The 18,271-nt window shown below is 46.2% G+C and overlaps 1 protein-coding gene across 1 annotated transcript in view; it reads right to left on the bottom strand.

Annotated features, from left to right (window-relative positions):
* Window positions 1–18,271, bottom strand: part of PTGFRN (prostaglandin F2 receptor inhibitor) — a 112,686-nt gene that overhangs the window by 3,862 nt on the left and 90,553 nt on the right. Inside the window, exons 7-8 of the mRNA XM_059720605.1 lie at window positions 14,920–15,027; window positions 2,067–2,372 (exon numbers count right to left, since the gene is read on the bottom strand). Of these exons, the coding sequence (XP_059576588.1) occupies window positions 2,067–2,372; window positions 14,920–15,027 (414 nt within the window). The remainder of the gene's footprint in view (window positions 1–2,066; window positions 2,373–14,919; window positions 15,028–18,271) is intronic.

The following is an 18,271-nucleotide window of genomic DNA, read 5'->3' as shown; positions in this document are numbered from 1 at the left end:
CCAATTCCCAGCCCACAGGGAACCAAAAATACCAGGCTCTTCCAAGAGAAACCTTGTTGCAAGATAACCAGCTCCAGCCTAGCCAATTCCAAGGGCTGCCCTGGTTCTGAGAAACATTCAACCATAAATCTTGACATTCATTTAACAGCCATTTAAATAAGTCTGTTGGAAAGCCTTTCAATTTAGAATTGGGCTCCCAAATGAAGAAGGTCTGACTTCAGTAACAAAAGTCTACTATAGATTTAGAGCCAGCTAAGGAAGAAATTAACTCTAGCTGCTTAGCAGCGTTCAACCAAGCCCATAATCAGGTGCCTGTAGAAGTGGCCTAATTTTTTGAAGTGCTTTTCTGCCTGCTGCCATCAACTCAGGGGAATAAAGAGTTTGGAAGGCAGAGCCATATAGGAAACTGAGGGCAAACATCCAGGTGACATACAGCCCAGAAGAGTCAGGCGAGAGTCAGACTGCTGCAGCTCTCACCATAGCTCATATGGAGAGTACTGAACTCAAGGATTAACCAGCTGGAAAACAGGAAGAGTTAAAGGGCAATTTGTCTGGTCTTTGGGTAATTCACTATCTGCATAGAGGGGACAGCAAAGACATAATTTTCATTCCATCTTACTTGGAGCCTCCAAGTGAAGCCATTCCTTGAATGGCCAGGAAAGAACCTGTTTTGATAAATAATTAGGACAAAATGATTCCTAGACTAATGCTATTACTGTTTAGTTACTTGCTGGGTATAAGTGCTTAACTGCAACATGGACTTGACACGATCAGAATCAGCCCTCTCATATAAGGCACACTTGTAACCAAGGGAAAGGACTGACTAGTAAGTCAAGGATACTAAAGGCAGGGAGCAGCATATGCTGTGATTGGAAGAGGAGATGAAAAGTTAGAACTCCCAGGTTCTGTTCTTGACTCTGAAAGTAACTGCAGGACCAGTCACTGTGCCTCAGTGCTCTGCATGTGAGAAATGAGACCAATACTTCCTTCCCATGGTCAGTGTAAAGATAGTCAAACACTTAAAGCACAACTGGAGTCTTGGTTCCAGGTATTACACATCCGGTCAGAGTGCTTGTGGTATCTTTAAATGTGGTCCAGGTGTGTGTGTGTGTGTATGTGTGTGTGGGGGGGCTTTAATTAGAGTGGCTATCAGGAGCTACCCCTTAGCTCCCCAAGACCCCAGGGAAGCCTATCACTGAGTGGGACAGATTCACTGATAAATTTGCCTGTTCAACTGTTGCTGCGGTCTAAAACCTACCAGCAGGGACAAGCAGTGTTTAGGTTGGCCCAACCAGCCCTTGCCTAGAGCCAGCAGCAATGGTAAAAGCACCAACACCACTACAGTGTAAAAACTGCCAGTGCTGGACCCTGGGCAGCAAAGGGGATAGGGCTGCCCAGACATGAGTTCCTGCAGGCTATTAGGGAACCAGCCACTCTGTCCTTTCCTCCCCATTAGAGGAGGAGAGAGAGAGAGTACTATGGGATACTGAGCGGGGTGGGTAGGGGTCTTAGACCTGTACGCACTATAAAATTTGTGATGGCAAATCTTCTTCGATAAAAAAGTTGCTGTTTGAAACAGCAGCTTTTCTGTCCTGGATCTGCCATTTTTGTGTCTGATTGTGTGGTTGTGTCGACCAGTGTGACGTCTGAACATTCACTTGTTTTGTGCTAAATTCCCATTTAAAGTGCAACAAATGTAACATCTACCAGAAACTTGACTTGGGAAAGGGAAGCACTTCACTTAACCTGTGTAAAACATTCAGGCCTGAGCACAGAGTACGATTAGGAATTTTAAAAGTCTACCTGTTCTTGCATTGTAAAAAGTAGAGGTTGGCAGCATGCAGTGCCATGGAATACTGCCCCACTGACAGTATAAAGCAGAGGTACCAATGGATTCTGAAGTGTGCTGTACAGTTTTTGCCTGCAGAGAGGAGGCTACAATATAGCAGCCTCTAAGGTGGGGCAGATGCAGAATGAGGGATATTTGGCCTTTGCATCTCCAACAGGGGCTGTGGCAAAATACATCCCCTAGTCTCAACCAGGGGAAGTTCTCTAAACATCCTTACCATCCATCTTCACAGACAGAAATATGGGCTTGGACTTGATCTCTGGTTCCTGCTGCCAGACACCCGTGGGTGAACGCACCCAAGGTGTCACTGAGCAGTAGTGGTTGCCGAAGTCGTGGTCCTCACTGCTGTGCACACGGAGCCGGAATTCCAAGGGGCTGATCCTCTCCAGGCTGAGATCGCTGCTCCCATTCCTCCTGGCCTGGGTCACTATTCCTGTCCGATCCAATGAGGCGAGAAAGACTGGTTCCCTGTCCAGAGCAAAGGAACGCACGGCAAACCAGAAGACATCAAAGGACATATCCTCTGGAGGTGGAAACAAACAGAATTTGGCAAGGGCAATAAGCTCAGAACATTTGCTGTCAGTTAGCAGAGGAGAAGAACTTGGCGTCTCTGAACATAAATGAGAATTACATCCAGATGTCTCAAAATACCAGACAAGATTCTTTCTGGTAGTCCCTGCCCTTCACAGATTCAGCTTTCCCACACAGACATGCGTAACAATACAGACAGTGACATGAATGCACACACCCCAATACACAGTAACTGTACTTCTTAACCGGGCAGATATACAAGGCAGTGTAGGTAACTGTCTATTAGAATACTAACTCGCTACTGTGCATAGATACCTGCATGTCTTCAGCACAGTTTAGATCATACATTGAAGGGAAGGAGTTAATGTTGTGGCATTTGATGAGAAAGCTGTAGCTTGGGTTTGTTTTTTCAGAGGACAGTCAGAGAATTTCAGTACCTAGAAAAGGCTGCCAGTTAGACCTGGTGAAGGACTGTGGAAAAACACAAGAGTCAGACAGAGGGGAAACTCAAATGGACACAATGGTACAGGTCAGCATGGGAGAGCTTGGCACCTAGAAAAAAAGGTGATATTAGGAGGTTGTTCAACCAAAGCGGAAGAAGTGGTGTGCACGTGCAAGTCCTTGCTGAGAGCTGGGAGGGAGTGCACGTTTGGGAAGGTTACTGCAGCTGGCAGGAGGACAGGATTCTTTACTGAGAGGAAACAGAAAGAGAGCGATCTCATGGTTATTTATCTACCTTGCTAAATGGAACCTTTAATTTATTTTTTACCTTATGGGTAAAAATAACACCCTTGGGAGTTCTTCTCCCATGCAAAGAACTGAAGCACAGGGGCCACAAGAGTGGAATGCAAGATGTCTGCTAGCAAAAACCCTTTCTGAACTATGTCCTTGTCTACCATACCTGCTCACAGACAGAAAGCCTCTTCAAGGGCAAGACTGCTAATTGTAGTCAGTGTGATCAAACAAAGGCTGATAGCCAGATTCTACACAGATCACACTAAGAAAGACAACAGCATCACAAAGCACTGTCCACAATCACATACTACCTATAAAACGTAAGTCCTATCTTTCTTCAATGGCTTTACATTAGTTGTGTGCCATCAGGGAGCAAGCCTTGCACAAGTTTTACTATCCAAGGAGATAAGCTACTAAGTGGCTTTGTAGTGCCTTCCCACCTTTAATGCGAGCTGACAGACAGTCAGAGTCCATCAGTACACCCAGCCCTTTATGGCCTCATGCACGATCATGTTGATCTTATTAGCAGATCAGCACATTAACTGTGTTAGGCTGGTAGCTGAGTATGTTTTTCAATCACTGCACCATCCTCTGTTAATGCCTACAGCAGGTTAGAAACAAAGCATGGACACCATCACATTCTAACAACAAGCAGGAAACCATTAAGGAGAGAGAGAGGCCTTAAGAACCGAAATAGGATTTGACACCGATTTTTGTTCTAAATCCCCTGCTGAAAATGGAACTTGCCTGACAGTAATCAGGTGATATTATCGCAGTCTGTGGGTAGAGATTATGGGGGTCTCTACTGGGCCTGTCTATAACAGCAGGAAGATAAACAAGCAGGGAGGGAGGCATTGGTGGCAGGGTGACACCACTGCTCTGATCACCACAGGGATTTTATCCAGGATGTAATAACTTGGCAAAGCACCCTCTAGATCAGTGTTTCTCAACCCGTGGGTCACAACCCAAAAGTGGGTCACACGAATATATGAAAGGGTTGCAAACAAACTTTAAGAATGGACCAACAAATTTAAGAAATGGATTCTCCTTTAAAAGGAAAAAAACCAAAACTTTGGAAACCACGGCTTCTCCCTTGCAAGCTCTCTGAGTTCCAGCCTGCAAGGGGCTGCCTAGGGCCCCCCCCCCCCCCCCCCCCCCCCATGTCACAACACCACCCTGCCCCACTGTCCCACATACTGGGGGGTTGTGGCCTGGGGGCAGTGAGTCAGGACTGGCCATCAATGTTTAAAAATGGCTCCTGGTATAAAAAAAGTTGAGAACCACTGCTCTAGATAATGATGAGCAGTTCTTACTCAGAGGACAACTAGTCTTCTTTCCCAGGGTGGATCAAAAGCATCTGAGGACCATGGAAATATGAATGGAGGGGCAAAGATTGGGGGATTTACCTGAAGTGAATCACAGTGTTGCAGGCTGCTCATTTGAGTGTGGGAGAAATGAGAAAGCTCTGCACTAAAAGGCAAACTTTTGAATATGTGAGAAAGCAGTCCTGATTCATCCAGAGATAGATCTGCCACTTTGGGGCATTGCTTTTTGAACCGCAGCCATGTGTTCAATGGCCTTAACCATACCATGCCCCTTGTTTCTCATATAAAATTAGGACAATTTGATTTACCATGGATTAACTTATTTATGTGTCCATAGCCACAGATATAGGTGTGGCTAACTTGAGTCTAAATCATGAGTGGGCCTTATACACAAGCCCGCTGCTTCTGCAGATACTGACCTGCCTCTTCATCCCTCACAGATTAGCCAAGCAGATAGGCCAAAACTGGAAGCTGAAATCCTTAATATAGATTTTGGGTGCAGGTTGTTATTCATGTCATATTTTGGTTGGACTTAACATTTGCAGAGTAGCAAGGGTAACATAGAACCCTGATGAAATACCTGGAACATGCTAAGAGGGAAACATATGCCTACTCTACCTAGATATCAGCTTCTGCCTTCCAGAATATTTACTGAGACAGTACATAGGAACAGCTATTACTCAGCTACTTTTCAAATACTAAAGGTAAAATCCCAGTCCCACTGAAGTCAATGGAACAACTTCCACAGATTTCAGTGGGACCAGGATGTCACAACTGCCACACCTAGTAGGTACCACGTCTAGGGGAGAGGTCTGTCTCTATTGTCTACAGTGTCTCTGGTGCAGTTGCTAAAAAGTGAGACTTAGGGTAAAAACACGTCACCAAACAAAGCTGACTGGCTGTGATGGAACATCCCACCACAGTTGATCCACTTTATTAGGTGAAATACATGTTGCCTGTTATCCTGCACTGTGCAGAAACCCAATGCAGGACAACAGGCAACACATTCCCTTTGCCAGGGGATTCCCCATGTCCCTTACTGGTCTGCACCTCCTTATTGAGACGCGTGCTTCACAGGGCCCTGTGCTTCCAGGCTGGGACCTGTGTTTTACAGGTAGGACAGTGAAACTGGGGAGGCCTCATTCTTCCTGAGAAAGTAGGGCAATTGGCTAGTCACCTCAGGTGTCTGTACACAAATGTATGCAGCTTGGGAAACAAGCAGGAAGACTTGGAAATCCTCACTTAGTCAAGGAACTATGATGTGATTGGAATAACAGAGACTTGGTGGGATAGCTTGCATGACTGGAGCACTGACATGGATGGGTACAAACTGTTCAGAAAGGACAGGCAGGGCAGAAGAGGAGGGGGAGTTGTGCATTATGTAAATGAGCAATTATACAGCTCAGGGCTCCAGTATGAAACTAGAGATAGGCCTGTTGAAAGTCTCCAGGTTAAGGTTTGAGGGGAGAGCTACAAGGGTGATGTCATGATGGGTAACTGCTATAGACCACCGGATCAGCAGGATGAGGCAGATGAGGCTCTCTTCACACAAGTAGCAGAAGCTTTCAGATCACAGGCCCTGGTTCTTATGGGGGATTTCAATCACCCTGACATCTGCTGGGAGGGCAATATAGCAATGAACAGGCAATCCAGGAAGTTTTTGGAGAGCATTGGAGACAGCTTCCTTATGCAAGTGTTGGAGAGATCAAGTAGGGGTCATGCTCTTCTTGACCTACTGCTCATAAACAGGAAAGAAGTGGTGGGGGGTGTACATGTGGAAGTCAAGTTGGGCAGCAGTGACCACGAAATGATTGAGTTTAGGATCAGGACAAAAGGAAGGAAGAAGAGCTGCAGAGTAAGGACCCTGGACTTCAGAAAAGCAGACTCTGATTCCCTCAGGGAACTGATGGGCAGGATCCCCTGGGAGGACAGTCTGAGGGGAAAAGGAATCCAGGAGAGCTGGTTGTAAATTAAGGAAACCTTTCTGAGGGCACAGGAACAAACCATCCTGATGTGCAGAAAGAATAGCAAAAGTGGCAAGTGTCCAGCCTGGCTTAGCAGAGAACTCTTCAGTGAGTTTAAACACAAAAAGGAAGCTTACAAGAACTAGAAGCTTGGACAAACAGGTTGGAAGGAGTACAAGAATATTGTTCAGGCATGCAGGAATGAAGTCAGGAAGGTCCAAAGCGCAACTGGAGTTGCAGCTACCAAGCAATGTGAAGGGCAACAAGAAGGGTTTCTACAAATATGTAGGAACAAAAGGAAGATCAGGGATAGTGTGGGCCCTTACTGAATGGGGGAAGCAACCTAGTGACAAATGAGGAGGAAAAGGCTGAAGTACTCAATACCTTTTTCACCTCAGTCTTCGCAGGCAAGGTCAGCTCCCAGACTACTGCATCCGTCAGCACAGTTTGGGGAAGAGGGGAGCAGCCCTCAGTGGTGAAAGAACAGGTTAGGGACCATTTAGAAAAGCTGGACATATACGAATCCATGGGGCGTTGCATCCAAGGGTGGTGAGGGAGCTGGCCATTATCTTTGAAAACTCATAGCTATTGGAGGAGGTCCCAAGTGACTGGAAAAAGGCAAATACTGTGCCCATATTTAAGAAAGGGAAGAAGGAGGATCCAGGGAACTACAGACAAGTCAGCCTCACCTCAGTCTCCAGAAAAATCATGGAGCAGGTCCTCAAAGAAAGGGACATTTAAGGCTTGGCTCAACAAAGCCCTGGCTGGAATGATACAGTTGGATTGGTCCTGCTTTGAGTCGGGGGTTGGACTAGTTGACTTCTTGAGTTCCCTTCCAACCCTAATTTTCTATGATTCTGTTATTTTATGAGTAACAGCTCAGCATGGCACCTGGTACAGGTCACAGTGTGGAAGTATGGGGCACTAGGGATTACCTGGGTCCTGTGCCTCCTTGCCAGGACCTGAACGGACTTTCCCTGTTTATAGAGAGGTCAGAGAGGCATCCCAAGGGGCCCAATCTTGTGAATTTCTGGGGTGGCCAGGACTGGGCTCCTCGAGCCCCTGGAGCACCTGTCAGGGTAGCTGGAGTGCGGATAGTGCCATGCCCACACTCTCTCGCCACAGAGCAAATAGATGTCAGCTGCAATAGAGCAGTGCTGTTTTCTACTACTTTTTGCTATGACCATTGATGTGGCACTACAAAGGGTAGAGATGTTTATTTCTAACCATTAAGGCCAACAGAAGGGCCAACTTCAATGAACTTACGAGATTAGTGGGGAAGGCACTGAGGGCCCAAAAGGTAGAGGATATGGGAATCCATGAGGGATGGTCGTACCTTAAGGGGACGATCCTCCAGGCTCAGAGTGTGAGAGTCCCCAAGAGAAAGAAGGGGGGTAAGAGTGCTCTGAAACCCCCATGGCTCAGCAAAGGCATCTGAGAATGCCTGAGGGCCAAAAGGGAGGCGTACACCAATTGGAAGAGAGGGGCCATCACCAAGGAGGAATACTCCTCCTTGGCCCGTGAGTGTAGGAGGGCCATTAGGAAGGCCAAGGTGGGGGTGGAGCTCAGGCTAGCGGCCAGGATTAAGGATAACAAAAAGTCCTTCTTCAAATACATTTGGAGTAAGATGAGTGCACCTGGTAATGCAGGGCCCCTGTTAGACTCAAATGGTAATCTTGTGGCTACGCCAGACGAGAAAGCCGAAATTTTTAACAAGTTCTTTGCCTCTCCCTTTTTGGACAGGGACCAGGACAGCTCTCCCACCACAGGTAGGGGCAATCTTGGGGATAGCACTGCCAGGCCTTGGGTCTGCCCAGTAGTTAGGGATCTTCTGGAAGGGCTGGATGTTTTTAAATCTGCGGGCCCTGATGCCCTCCACCCACAGGTGTTGAGAGAGCTGGCGGGGGTCATTGCTGTGCCCTTGGCCCGGCTGTACGAGCGATCGTGGTCCACGGGCCAGGTGCCTGGAGATTGGAAACTAGCTAATGTGGTCCCCATTAATAAGACAGGGAGAAAGGAGGACCCAGGAAACTATAGGCCCATAAGCCTCACATCGGTCTTGGGGAAAATCCTTGAAAAAATTATCAAGGATCACATCTGTGAGGGGCCAGCAGAGGAGATCATGTCCAGGGGAAATCAACATGGGTTCATCAAGGGCAGGTCCTGCCAGACCAACCTGATGGCCTTTTATGACCAGGTAACTAAATCCCTGGATGATGGTGTCGCCATGGACGTAGTCTTTCTGGACTTTAAGAAGGCCTTTGACACTGTCTCTCACCCCAAACTCATTAAAAATTGAGCGAGTGTGGAATTGATGCCTACACAGTTGGATGGGTCAGAAATTGGCTGACGGGGCGCATCCAGAGAGTGGTGGTAGACGGGTCATACTCAACCTGGTGGGATGCGAATAGTGGGGTCCCCCCAGGCTCGGTCCTGGGGCCTACACTGTTCAACATCTTCATCAGTGACTTGGACGAGGGGCTGGAAAACACGTTGTCCAAGTTTGCCGATAACACCAAGATGTGGGGAGACGTAGGCACGCTCGAAGGGAGAGAGAGGCTGCAATTAGATTTAGACAGACTACAGAAGTGGGCGGATGGTAATAGGACAGGCTTCAATGTGGATAAGTGCAGGGTGCTGCACCTGGGGAGAAGGAATCCACAGCATACATACAAGCTGGGGAGCTCCCCCCTGCAAGCACAGAGGTGGAAAGGGATCTCGGAGTCATTACTGACTCCAAGATGAACATGAGCCGCCAATGCCAGACCGCAGCCAGCAAAGCCAACCGCGCCTTGTTGCGCATCCAAAGATGCATCTCAAGCCGGTCCAGAGAAGTGATCCTCCCCCTCTACACGACATTGGCCCAGCCTCAATTGGAGTACTGCATCCAGTTCTGGGCACCGCACTTTAAGAAGGACGTGGCCTGCCCTGAGAGGGTCCAGAGGAGGGCCACCCACTTGGTTGGAGGGCAACAGCGCAGGCCCTATGAGGAGAGGCTGGGGCACCTGAACCTGTTCAGCCACAGCAAACGGAGGCTGAGGGGGGATTTGGTGGCTGCCTACAAACTCGTTACGGGAGATCAGCAGCAAATAGGACAGGTCCTATTCCCCCAGCAACACCTGGGGTGACGAAGAACAATGGCCAGAAGCTGCTGGAGAATAGGTTCAGGTTAGAGATTAGGAGGCACTGTTTCATTGTTAGGGTGGCTAGGATCTGGAACCAACTTCCTGGGGAAGTGGTCCTCGCTCCTACCTTGGGTAAATTTAAAAAGAGGTTGGATGAACACCCCTCTAGGGTCGTGTGATCCCAGCGTGTGCTCCAGCCAGTGGCGAGGGGTCAGACTAGATATCTATTTAGGTCCCTTCTGACCCCTAACTACTATGAAACTATGAAGGCGGCACAAATGAAACATCAGGCAACATCTGTTTCTGCCCTTAGTGCCAAATGTGGTAAAGGGTACCAGTGCTCAGGAACATGATGGAAAACCACTCATTTTAAAAACCATCCAAGCAGCTATCAGCTACCAGAGGCACTCAAAGGCAACTGAGGCTAAAGATAATAAAGCTGCCCCATACATGCCCATTTCCATAGGATTTAAAAACCAATTTCTTAAATTTTCAGGCAGGTTTATGCCTTTGGAGAATTGTTTTCCATTTATTTTTAAACTGTTCATTTGAAGCTCTTTTCCCTTCACATGAGACGCTTGCTGTCATTTTGAAATTGCAAAATCTATCTTCTGTAATTACAACATGGGACTATAGTGTTATGTCAATATATTTTATTAGTCAGTATACACAGTGTGCAATTAGTGACTCACTACAGACACACACTGAGAAACCGAGGGAGAGTTCAGCTGCAGAGATATTCCTTGCCATTTGATTCCTTGAAGGGGCTGTATAACAAAGTCATTTGCTTTATTTCTGGTTTGCATGTGATTTTTTTTAATCCACATTACGAAACACAGGGAGATTTAGCAATTTCAGGTTATGAATCAGATGTTGTTTAAAATCAGAGGCAAACATGTCTTGCTGTTCCCAAGAACTGATAAACTATTTAAAATGCTTCAGTTACATACTAAAGTAGCAATCTTCCCTCAACCCCCTCCCCATGTCAGTTGTTCACACCAAGTCTATTAGAAGACAAAAATTCTCCTTTTCTGGCTTGTGGGAACACTAAAACATGCCACAACTGACACAAAGGTTTCTGCTATGATCCACAAAATAACTGGAATAAAAGTTGTAGCCATGTTAGTCTAAGAAAACAAGCAGGCAGTGTACTGGAGGTGATATCTTATATTATCTTGTATAATCTTATAAGATATCGCCTCTAGCACAGTGACCACAAAGTAACTGTCAATCTTCCTGGCTCCTCCCATACAGTCTTATGCCTAGCAGGTGCAAGGCACCTGGAAAAGGGAGGTGAGGGGCCTTTGTGTTTCACTAAGAAGCAGAACATACCAGTGATAAATCCAGAGGGCTACTGAGCCCTTGGCTCCCCGCAGCTCTGAGAAGTAAACCCTTTCTAAATCATCCTGAAACAGTGGGAATGGAACACTTAAAATACTCTCTCCAGGCAGACTAATGGTGATGCTGTGCTTTCTCCCTCTAGGCTGGCTACAGTCATCAACATGTAAAGCACATATCATGCACATTCTGATTTGACACACAGGACTAAGCTGTCTGGGTTTTTGCTGCTTCCCCGGCCAATCAGTCCTCAAGACAGTGAATCCTATTTCCAGCCCAGCTATTAGACACCATGCATTTCCACTTGACAGAATGGAGCTCTTTTAGCATCTTGTTACTGTGCTGAATCACAATTTTGAGACCCTTTTTGTTTACTACATTTAAATGAGGCTGAATAGAGTTTCCTAGAGAGCCAGGCATACCACTTCAAGCTACACAAAAGGTAAGAAAGCTGCTTTTGTGAATTCTCCAGGGCACTCACTGGGGTCTGTCTGGAGCAGATAAAAATCTGTCAGAAAGCAATACTCTAAAATTGCTAATACTGTGGCCTTGTGAAGAGGTCACTTGGAAGATCTAGGGTATGTATTTTATCACAATATTAGAGGAGACTCTCTCTGGGACAACAGAGGTACTACCCTACAAATTAAAAAAATCCCTTTCATTCTAACACTTCTAACTCATTGCAGTAATAATCGCAGATATTGAAGTAACAGAATGGCTCCCCCAGATGAAAAATCTGGAGGCTGGACATCCCAGTCTTCAGTAAGATAAGCTCCAGCAGACAGCACTCGCTGAAGAGCAGAGCTGCCACAGCAGAGCACCGCAGTGTCCTTCCAAAAGAGCCTCTAGTGCTGGATACATCCAAGGCTTGCTAAAACAGGTTAAAGCATCCCACCTAAGGGTCTGGCAGGGGGCTTTAGTGCTTGAGGTAAACAGATTGATCCTAGGTACAAGAAAAAGAGGGGCTGACAGACAGAGAAGGTCATTTGGCTTCTCCCAGAACAGCAAGTATTTCAAAATCTTCCTGTAAGCACTTTGCACATATGGCAATGGAAATTAAAGATTAAGAGAGAGGGAACAGATTGTACCAGATGTTTCCTTAACTTATTCCATGAAATATAAACACCTATCAGAATTACACATTTGTGAGGTGAGCTGCAAAGCTTAACTGAAAATAGTTAAGCCCAGATTTGTGGTGAATGCCTTCAACAGCCAGGATACTTACTTTACCATAAGATCCTCCAAAATCCACCAGCCTACAGTTCACAGTAAATGACCTAGAGCACATCATTCCGGAACAGAGGCCAGAACAACAAGCACTGAACATGGGGACTTTTGACATCCACAATATCCCAGAATATGTGCTCTGAGACAGCCTTCGAGATCTTTTCGTGCTTGTTTTACACCAACGACCAGTGTGGTGTGCTTTCATTTTACTTGCCAAAATTAATTCCCTGGCACAGCCTTCTCTGAATTGATCCAGTTCCCTTAAAAGCTGTCACCCTGACCAGCAAATCAACTCTCAATCCTCATATTTGGTTAGTCAGGGTAGGCATTCCCCAGCATTGTGCCTCAGTTTTATTTTGGGGAATGCCATTTATAGGAAAGCAAGGCCTTTTCAATTCTCTGCCACTTCAGAATTAAGAATCCACTTTTTGTAGCTCTGAGTTCAATGTTGCAATACGGAGACATACCCCACTAAGAACAGGGCAGCCTGCCACCTAACCCTCAGAAATCACATGGTTATTACTTATATGGTCTGGAGGTGGATGATAAGTAAAGAATCTATAAGGTTCTTTACCTCCAAGTCTAATCCTCTGGGGCAGGGGTAAGCCAGCCTGTGGCTCTGGAGTCCAAACTTCCAAGTCCAAACTAAGTAACGTGCTCACTGTGAGCAGCTGCGTCACGTGACGTGACGTGACATAACAGCTATGGAAGCTGGTCACCATGTGCTTGTGCAAAGATTCAAGGAGACCCATATTAACTTCTGAAGAGCCGCACACTGGCAACCCCTGCTCTAGGGAAACCCATTACTCTGGCTCATGGACTCTATCAAAGTCAACAGGGTGGAGTGTCAAAGAAAGCTGGCACCTAACAGCCACTATGGGCATTCCAGTTGTCCCTTGCATCTCCTCCTCTGCCAGATTTCCATCCACAGGTTCAGCACAAAGTCTGGAGAGGTGCCATTTTGTCAGGCACGTCCAAAGGGCCCATATGCAGTGACTTCATGATGATTCAAATGGAGCTGGTTGAACCCCAAATACTGTTTAAATCAAACAAAGGGAGGCTAAGAGCATTGATTAAAGTTTCCTTAGCACCTGTCACAATGCCACACTTAGTCATGCCCTACTGTATACATCCAATGTCCAAGCTGAATAGGGTCTCTGTTTGCCCAGCTGTTTCAGGCTTCAGATACTTGACATGAAGCCTTCCAAGCATGACACAGCTTCCAGCAGTGGAATGGATTACACAGGTCCTGAGTGCTTTGTTAAAGGAGTGATGTGGCCAGCATCACGTCCAGCTGCCTTTAACACCCATGCCTGAAGAACCAGGCTTCCATCCACAGCTAGGCTGACTGGCTATAAAGATGGGCAGTTTGGTTCAGAGTTGGCCTTCCACCAAAAAAAACTATGATCTCTCTCATTCTCCGTACTTCCAAAACATTATCTTATCAAAATCCCCATCAAAAGTTGCCTCAGGATTTACCTCCTCCCTGAAAATCTGAGGCAAAAGACTAAAACACGGCTGTGGAGACTGAATTGTCCAGTGAGTCTTAGAGGAAGCTTCTGCAGAGAGCAGCAGATGGGGGAATGTAGGCACATGCGCACACACAAGAAGAGAACATACTTACGTTGCTGCAGACAGTTCTCATCTGTCGCAAGTTTGCTCAACTCCTCATCCTCATCCTTCAGCCCTCCGCTACATGCACACACTCTCTTAATAGCAGCTACACGTAGATCTCTACTACATGTTCACGGGTGGCTCAGGGCAGTAATCTAGCAACTCTTTGCCTGTATATTTACTAGTAAGCCAGGTATAACTTTAAGATGGAGTGAATTTTGATTAAATATCAGTATATCATGTCTCCAGCTACTATAGTGAAAAAAGAGTCACTCAAATCTGGATCACCATCACACTTATGACCTAACAATTTACATAAGCAACAGGGACAAGATACGTTTTTTTTAAAAAAGAATAAGAGAGAAATCAAATCAAACCATTACTGCAGTCTCCTATCAAACCTGAGCTTTTGAGCTTTGAATAAGTATTTAACTTTTCATATCAGAAAAATAGCAAATCAAAGTGATTCTCAATGTATTTTTTACCCAAACCAAGATAAGGAACATAAGTATTGAGTAAAAACCTGACCTCTGAATGTTTCTCCGACCCTCTCTGAATGCCTATTTATTGCATGTATTCTGTTCCAATTATGAACATAACCAATTACATCATTTTTTTTTCCTATTTCATACCAGAAGTTCCTACATTTGAAGCAGGTTTGTCACTGAAAGGATCGGTGGTAAAAGGAATTTTCAACATGTTAACTTTTTTTTTTAAAAAAAACCCCAGGTTTTAAAATGAGCTTAAATGTTTGGTGAAAGGAACTAAAGTGACAGACCTAGCAACTTAAGACTATCTACAAAAGGGACACCGCTGTCTGCTGATTGTCCTGCCAATGTACTTCATTCCTGACAAAGGGTGATCCGGATAGTTTTCGTAGCCTGATCCAGCCCCTGACTTTTGACCGGGACTGCCAACAATGGGTTGGTTCAGTGCAAACTGTAAGAGAGATTTTTGCACCTATTAATAGAGAGATGAAATGAGAGCCAACTAGCTGGTATTATATACAGACAGGGGGGAAAAAAAGACACTTTATCATCCATACTCTCCCTTGATTTGGCTAACCCTATGGTGCTTTGAGGTATTTTTTGATTCTTAGGAGAATTTTAGGCCTCTTAGGGTCCCAACTGCCAGCATCAAACCAGTATGGTGAAGGTAACCCAATTACTATTGAAAAGAAAAGGCAATAAAGTTCAGGGGGAGGGGGGTACCTGGCTCGAGTGGCACTCCTTCCCTCGTGATGATGCAGAGCAAATCTGCCAGTTCACCTTGGTAAATGGTCAGGTTGTCCGAATGCACCGAGACATTAAATACAGGACCTAAAAAGAGAGTATATTTAATCCTATTATGCATTTAAGATCCTTTGCTGACATTACCCCAAAGATTTTAAGTCAGTGTTCAAAAACACCGTATGCTAACTCGTAAAGCACTCCGGGATCAGAGACAACATACTGTTAATCTACATCAGACTGAAGATTCAGGAAACCCTCCTGCACATATTTCTAGAAAATTAAGTTGACAGTCAACAAAAGGTGCCAACCGTGACAGCACTGAGGCTCTCTACTGATTCACAGAACCAGCACAGCCTGGTAGGAGCAGAGCAAGTCTACATTGCAGTCAGTGTCCCTCTTCTACACTGCCTCCCCCCAACTTTGTGAAGATCCCTGTATGGGTCAGAAGAGTCTGCATCACTCCTGAGCCCTTCTGCTTTAGCTGGTACCCTTGTACACAATCTGAGCCATCGATGCTTATGTGATATCGTCAGTTCCACTAGAAGCTGGAACAAAGACCAGATCATCTTTCAGAACAACCTCTCTCATATAACAAATTTCCTATGGGTTGAGCTCTTGACTTTGCCAAAGAACAACTTGCATCAATGCAAGCAGGCCAAGACACATGCATCCAAATTCCTCTGGCTGTAAAAATGGTGATAACACTGATGCATCTCACTGATGCTTAGATATATGGACAGCCCCCACCAGGGAAGAGCCTATAAAGCAAAGCACACACTTGTGATGACCACCAAACCTATGCTGTAAGATTAATGATAGAGCACTGCTCATGCACTTTAACTTAACTTTTAGGCTGAACACTGAATGCTTGTGTTTTCTATTGACAAGGCGAGCAAGGGGAATCAGCCTCTATGGTTCTCTCCTTTGTTCTGTACCCCAATTTTCACTTTAAATGCCATACATTTCATATCCTTTTAGAGTTTAGAGTCCAGCCAAGCCAAGCTTGGTCTCTAATGGAAACCCTCCAATGTTCCTACAGGAAGCTGTGTTAGTCATTCAACCTGTATTTTTCCCTCAGGTTGCTACTGAACTAATGCTCTGGAACTGAATCAGAAGATACTGTGTGGCTGGAGGTGTAATTTTTTGGTTGAGATATTAGAGACCGCAGGGGCCCAACTACTTTGGTCAGTAGAGATTACTTGGCACATTTCATAAGAGCCAAATTCCAATTAAATTGAAGTAATTACTTTGTGGCTTCCTCAATTCCCCCTACAGTTTCATCTGTGCACAATTTTCTTTACTTTGTCATTAACTGCAGCATGTAATATTCTTATGTGCCATTAAGCCAGGGGTGGGCAATTATTTTGGCTGGAGGGACGCTTAACAAGTTTTGGTAAGTTGCTGCGGGTCGCAAGGGTAGCCCCACCCCTTGACAGGTGCCCTGGCCCCCGGTCACTTTCTTGGGACTGGAAGTTCTGCCCCTAACCCACTGAACTTTGCCACCAGAAGTCCCTCCCCTCGTTCCCCACAAGTATTCATTTTGGGAAGGGGATTTGCAATCTTAGAACCAGGAAAAAAAATTATATACTAAAAATCAAACATCTACAATAACATATTTTAATTTTATTTCAAATAATATTTTTGTCCTGATTTATGTGTTTGTGTCGTATATATAGAGGTGATTGCATAATGGCTCAAAATGAAGTCTTATGCTTGTATATTGTGGAGGGGGCAGTGGAGGAGTGTGGGGGGTATGGGTGGATGGGTGTGTGTGTATGTATGTGGGCGAGGATGTGAGGGTATGTATGGGTGGGTGGAGGAGTATGGGGGGGTTGTGGGGTGTGGGAGGGTGGCTGGGGTGTGTGTGGCAGGGGTGTGGTGGTTGTGGGTGCGTGTGGGACCCCCCCCACACAAACATGCCCTCCCATTGCACACAGCCCCTGCTGGCGAGCCCCAGGACTGCACATGGCCAGGCCACCAGCTCCATTGCACGAGGTTCACTTGCCTGAGCCCTGTCCTGTTTGGGGGGAACCCCGCATGATGAAGCCAGCTGTGCAGGTTGTGGGGCTTGGGTGGGGGCAGAGCCAGCGCAGCTCTACAACGTGGACCTCCCTACCGTTCCCATGACCTGCGCATAGCAGTGAGTGGGGCCAGGCCACTGGCTCAATCATGCAGAGCTTCCCCGAAAGGTGTGCAACTCAGTTGACGATCCCGGGAACTACATGCGAGCCTCGCACAATGGAACCAGGTAAACCTCGCGCCCCCGCCAGCCCAGGCTCCATGCTCCTGGTGCCCTGCCCTGGGTCCCCACTGGCCCTGGCCCCAGGGCACTGAGCTCCTGTTCAGCTGCTACTTTGCTCTTGCCCACCCACTGCCACCACATCCACACCACCCTTGCTGCCACCCTTTCCCTGCTGCTTCCCTACCTTCCCACCTGCCTACTGCCCGCCCACTTGCCACAGCCACTATTACTTACTTCCCTTGCCTGCTGTTGCTTCCCTACCTGCAGGGCCGGGGTCAGGGCTGTCCCGCAGGCAATGGTAGGAGCGCAGTGTGCTCTGCTCCCACAGGAAGGAGCAGGGCTCAGCCTCATGCAAGCACAGCAGGGGCAGCCTGGGGCAGGGCCAGACAGTGAACTGGTAGGCACTCACCTGCAGGCTGAATGAAATCGCCTAGTGGGCCAGCCCGTGGCCTGTATTTTGTCTGCCTCTGCATTTAATGCTTCTATTTTCTGCCCCAGAAGTAGCTGCATTTCAGCAATGACAAAGCAATCGATGCATATGGTGTTTTTTTTCAAATTACTTTCCATGGAAAGGCACATGTTAAACAGTAACCTATCCCTCAAAAATGGAGATAAGAGACCTGAGAGAAACATCAGAGGTCAAATGAACTATTGACTGATATTTTTAAAAAAGCTGCTTGAACATATTTAAGGAAATAAATACTGTAGTATGAAGTTCAGATACATTGGTGATGGCTGCCTTATAGCTGCATTAGTAGGTTACATTCATAATTAAAGAGTTTTAATGTGTTAAGACCTTGGGGGAGGGGGGAGAAGGGAAGGAGTTTAATGTGACCTTTTTCCTCAGATTCTCTCCAAGCCCTTTCTATGAAAACTCAGTTTGTTTCCTGAGACAGCCAGCAACCTCACTTCCATTACAAGCCTTGTTGTAGAGTTTATCCTCCTGCTAAAACAAATCAAGAGTTCTTCTGTTCAGTCTTTAGTGAGCTATAGAGCTAGACGTTAAAAATCAAGATCAACCACAGCGTTTTGGCTAGCGCTCTCTCCATTTTATAAATGTAAATAAAAATCCCCAGTCATCTATGAGCA

Source organism: Alligator mississippiensis, chromosome 1, assembly GCF_030867095.1.
Source record: "Alligator mississippiensis isolate rAllMis1 chromosome 1, rAllMis1, whole genome shotgun sequence".
NCBI lineage: Eukaryota > Metazoa > Chordata > Crocodylia > Alligatoridae > Alligator > Alligator mississippiensis.
Note: the sequence above shows the minus strand (reverse complement) of the source record. Positions and strands in the feature narration are given on the sequence as shown.